General features: G+C 37.1%; 1 protein-coding gene across 1 annotated transcript; it reads right to left on the bottom strand.

Annotated features, from left to right (window-relative positions):
* Positions 1-362: 362 nt before the first annotated feature.
* Positions 363-4,844, bottom strand: LOC132715374 (E3 ubiquitin-protein ligase TRIM33-like). The gene is made up of 2 exons (XM_060698368.1): positions 4,653-4,844; positions 363-2,151 (listed from the first exon to the last, which is right to left on the bottom strand). The coding sequence occupies exon 2, from the start codon at positions 2,142-2,144 to the stop codon at positions 363-365; it is 1,782 nt and encodes a 593-aa protein (XP_060554351.1). The 5' UTR covers positions 2,145-2,151; positions 4,653-4,844.
* Between the last annotated feature and the right edge of the window lie 110 nt (positions 4,845-4,954).

Genomic DNA, 4,954 nt, shown 5'->3' with positions numbered 1-4,954 from the left:
AACAACAAAAAACAGCATGAAATTTATAATAATAATAATAATAATAATCAACATGTACTTAATAAAGAAGAATGAAATAAAACACATTTACATATTTACAGTGTAAATGGCACTAAAATATGAAATATTATACAAATTGCCATACAAATGTGATTTTGGAATATCTGTCACTTTCATATTTACAGTTTTGAGACATGTTCTACACATTTTTCTTGATATATGAAGGATAATAATCATTGTTTTCACTCAGTGTGTATGGCTTAGTGTTTGCAAGTTTAGTTTTTCTTTTTGTAGAAAAAGGTAAATGCATATTGGCTGTTTTCAGCAGCTTGAATGCAAACTTTACAGGACAACATGATTTTTCACCTTTCATATAATACCTTGGTGTAAGTTTTATGACAGTTTATAAATGTATAGAAAGTTGGCATCTTTTTCATAACTGTGTTACAACTGTAATACAGCTTCTTTGTTTCACCACACCAACAAACAGTATAGGGATCATTCAGATTCTCCAACACAACTTTTCCTGTAGAACAGTCTTCTGATATCTCTTCTATAACATTTCTCTCATTATCACACACAAAGACAGTACCATCATCTGACAGTGACATTCCCCTAGACTTACTCATACCACTATAACTACCTATCACATCACCTTGCCAGTTTAATCTTGTTACTGTCTTCATCTTCCAGTCAGATACATAGATAGAACTTCTGTTACATGTGATATACTCTGGATCTTTGAAAATATTTTTTCCATCAATTGTTGTCAGTATAGTGCCATTCATATCAAGGATCTGAAGTTTTGCAGGATTGTAGAATGACACAACAAGTTTACCTTGATAACAGCTTATACCATAACATTTCCCACCAACCTTCACAGTGTGTCTCATTTTGAGTGTGTTTGATGAGATTGATATAAATTGTATTGTTTGTATGTCAGGAAGTGTGACAGCAAGTTCAGTACTGGCTACTGTGGTGATATCCCATGGTTTATCATCTAGTTGTAGTTGATCAGACACAGATTGACTGCTGGTATCCACCATCTTTACAGCATTGTTATGGTAGTCAGTGATGATAAGAAGATCAGGAGTCAGCAAAATCATTCCTGTTATATAGCAGCTGTATTGATCTTTTGATGTCCTCACACAGATTTCTCCCTCATGTGAAGATTGTCTAGACTTTATTTGTACAGGTTGACATTCTTTATTTAATGTTTTCTGTGTCAATGTACCTAATGACCTCTCTGTTTTGAGCTTGGTTAATATTGTTTCATTTGCTTCAAAATGGTGCTCTTTGACATCATATGTTGAAAGCTGTGGTGCAGTTTTCTCAACATCTTCCATCATTTTTTCTGCAAGCTTAAGCTCCATAAAGAGTGCATTAGCTTGTTTTGATGTGTTGAGCTGGTTGATTTTTTCTGAAGAGATCTTCCAAGGTTTGGTAATTTCTTCACACGCTGTTTCTACTGATGTGATATTTGAGTTATTTTCTTGTTCTGTGACCTTGACTAAATGAACAATATGTCTCTCCAGTTTATCAAGTCTCTGGTTAATTTCTTTCCGAAACTTTTTAATATCTTCTAGTGCATCTTTAAGTGATCTGTTGGATTTCGCCGTCATTTCCTTGACATCTTTTACCGTCTGTTGATAATGATCAAAAGTGGAATTTAGTGCTTTTAAGATAACTTGATATTCTTTGCTGTCTATTATATTACCAGAAATATCAGGTATATAATCAACTTTGCAGATAGTGCCTTGGTGTTCAAGGGTAACACAAACACTGCAAAGTAATTTTTTATGGTCATTGCAGTAGAACTTGATAATTTCTTGTGGATGTTTACAACAGGGTGTTGTAAGATCATCAGACTGGCTTGTATGAATGGATGTTGAGGGTTGCTGCAAAGCTTTAGGCATAATTGAAGCGTCTAGAACTGTATGATGTTTGGTAGATTTAAGTTTTTTGTGGACTGCAAAACATGTCTTGCAAAGGTGTTCCTTGCAATCAGTGCAGAAACCATGGGCAGGGAGTCGGGTTCCTTCCTCATCACAAGGCTGGCAGTACACTTGAAGATCTTCATCTGATGCCATGGATGTTGTCGATGATGAAAACTGTTTTGATCCTTTCTTTCCTGGGACTGCCATGTTTTACCTAAATGTAGCATAAACAAGTTAAGTATTTGTATATTTGTTTCTTGATACTAGTATGTCAAGAACAAAAACAAGAAACTATGGTGGCTGATTTGTGTCATTCGTATTTTCGCCCCGCGACCCCGCCAAGCGAAAAGTCCAGAATAAACAAGTTAAAATGGCGGGGGCGCGGAGCGAAAACATGCTTTTTAGCGGAGGCGAGCCGAATTTAATAAATAAAACTGCTCCCCATTGGGAAAGCGAAGCAAGATTAAAGAATTAAACCAGGGAGGTGGGCGCAGAGCGAAAACACGCTTATAAGCGCCCTCGCTATGCGTTTCTTCCATTTTAACTTGATAATTTTCGAGTTTTCGCTCGACAGGGTTCTGAGTCGAAAACACGCTAATTAGTGGGGGCCGGGGCAAAGTTTTATTTATTAAACTTCTCCCCGGGACCCCGCTAATTTCCTTGTTTTCGACCTGCGACCGCGCCTTTTAAATTGTTATATCTCGCTCTGCGCCCCTGTGGGTTGACGTTTTATTTATTAACTTATTAACGTAGCGCCGCGGACTGGCTAATTAGCTTCTTTTCCCTCCGTGCCCCCGCAATAAACTTGGCGGGGTGGCGGGACGAAAACGTACTAATTAGCGGGAGCGCGGGGCGAAGTTTATCTTTTTAACTTCACCTCGCGCACCCGCTAATTAGCGTGTTTTTGCTTCGAGCCATCGCCATTTTAACTTGTTAATTCCCGACTTTCGCTTGGCGGGGTCGCTGGACGAAAACACGTATGGCACATGTCAGCAACCATAAGAAACTATTTGGAAATGCAAACATTTGCTAGCCTGTGATAATATCAATGGAGTGAGTTGAAATCATATCATAATGGTTTATATCACATGGAAAACCTCCAGCTTTACCATACAAGAACAAAATCAACGTCCATCTTTGCAAGACAAGAGTAGAACCACCACCCTTTCAAAACCTTGCTGTATAGCTCATCACATGACAAGAATAATATACAAAATGTACATATAGTTTCTTTGAGTTTTGAGATCCATGCTGTGTTTTAAATGATAAAATTTAAAATGATTTATATGTAGCAGCTGTAAAAAAGGCATGTTTTCAGGATATCTTCATTACAAAATCTCTTTGATCGGCAAAATAGGTGTATATTGTGTAGAAATGAGCATTATACACAGAGATGTTCAAAGCTAATAATTTTATTATCTGTAATGCATAGAACATTTTTAACTGTCATTGATGTTTCGATTAATAATACTATATATCCTCTAATGTGCATCGGTGGTGGTAACACCACAGGCTAGTGATATGCGTCTAGTACGGCATGGATCGAACGTCTCTAGATCTTTGTTGTCGCTGGCTAACCTACTTGTAGGTGAAAAGGAGAGTCGAGTGCGTTAATATTTTCCTGCCAGTACATAGCCTCTACACTACCAAGACTCCTTCAATGTCTCCTAGTCGAAATGCACGGTAACTCAGCCTTAGTGTCTCAGGCTAAATTGAAGGAAATCTCGGAGCAGAAAGGGCCCCAGAGATGCAGTGTGTAGGCCCACCGGCGTGTGGATATGCCCTAGCACTCATCATTCTTACCCCAACTATGGGTCAAATAGCCCCACTGCCTTGTAGATGACTTGGGAAAGTAAAAGGCTATGGAAGAAAATCCAAACAGAAAATCTGGGGAGATGGATGTTATCGTAGTGGGAACTACGGCCATCTAAGGGAAGGAAAACCCTGAAAGAAAACCCGGCCCAACAGTGTGGAGGTTATGCGTGGTGTTAACTGCTTCACCCTGTAAAAACAACTTAAGTTACGGAAACTGCAAACCAGACACAAACCAACTTCAGCCTTATGTGCCACCTGGCATGAAGAGGATAGGTAGGTAAGTATATCCTCTAATAAACACCCCGGGGATGTGACATTTTCCAACTAAAGGGATATTTATTTAAATACTACCAAAATAAAGAATCTACAGTGTCTGCATTGTTTACCATTTGGTAACATATACTGCAATAACGAAGCAGTATTGAAATTTGTGTTGTGTTGTGCTGTGTTGTGTCTACCTACCTACTCACCTACCATCATACTTTGAGAAAGTTTGTACAAACAAATAAAAGAAGAAATGTTCATTATATAAAAATGTATTTGTGAGAAATCTCAAACTATGAGTTAATTAAAAGATGAGATGTACAGATAAAAAGTTTAAAACGGCACATTTTAGTTACCCGGTCATTGCTTAAACTGATCCAGTCCAATGTGGGCTTGTACAACATTGGCCTGCAGATTATGTATGATGTGTGCAAGTTCATTATAAACATTTTATGCCAATCAATACGATCGTAAATGTTTTTTTTCATATCAAAGATGTTGAAATAAATTGTACTGTCAAAACTTGCTCACATTATTTTAAAGAAGCAAAACTTGCTTTTAAAGTAACAACAGCAAAGCATTGTATATCTAATTCAATATTTCAGTTTTTAAATAAATTGTTTAAAAATACTGTACCTTACAAAATCCTTAAATTGTTTCACAGGTTAAAAAATGTCCGCTTCTATGTTAAAAAGGATGTCTAAATATGGACTTTGATATCAATATCACTTCATTGTTTCGCAACACTGATTACTCATAATAGCATTCCTTTAACCTTTAACTTTCTGCTTGCAGATACCACACATGAGAGACCAGTACATACCTAGATCAATCGTCGTTACTGTGCCATCAAATCATATTCTGCACTGTTCAGTTTTCAGTCAAAACTTATTTTGAAAATGTCCCTAAAATCTATAAATGGTTATGTCTTTAAAAAT

The sequence above is a fragment of the Ruditapes philippinarum genome, unplaced genomic scaffold (assembly GCF_026571515.1).
Source record: "Ruditapes philippinarum isolate M1 unplaced genomic scaffold, ASM2657151v2 ctg5364_1_1_1_1, whole genome shotgun sequence".
NCBI lineage: Eukaryota > Metazoa > Mollusca > Bivalvia > Venerida > Veneridae > Ruditapes > Ruditapes philippinarum.
The sequence above is the reverse complement of the archived record's forward strand: the minus strand, read 5'-3'. Positions and strand labels throughout refer to the sequence as shown.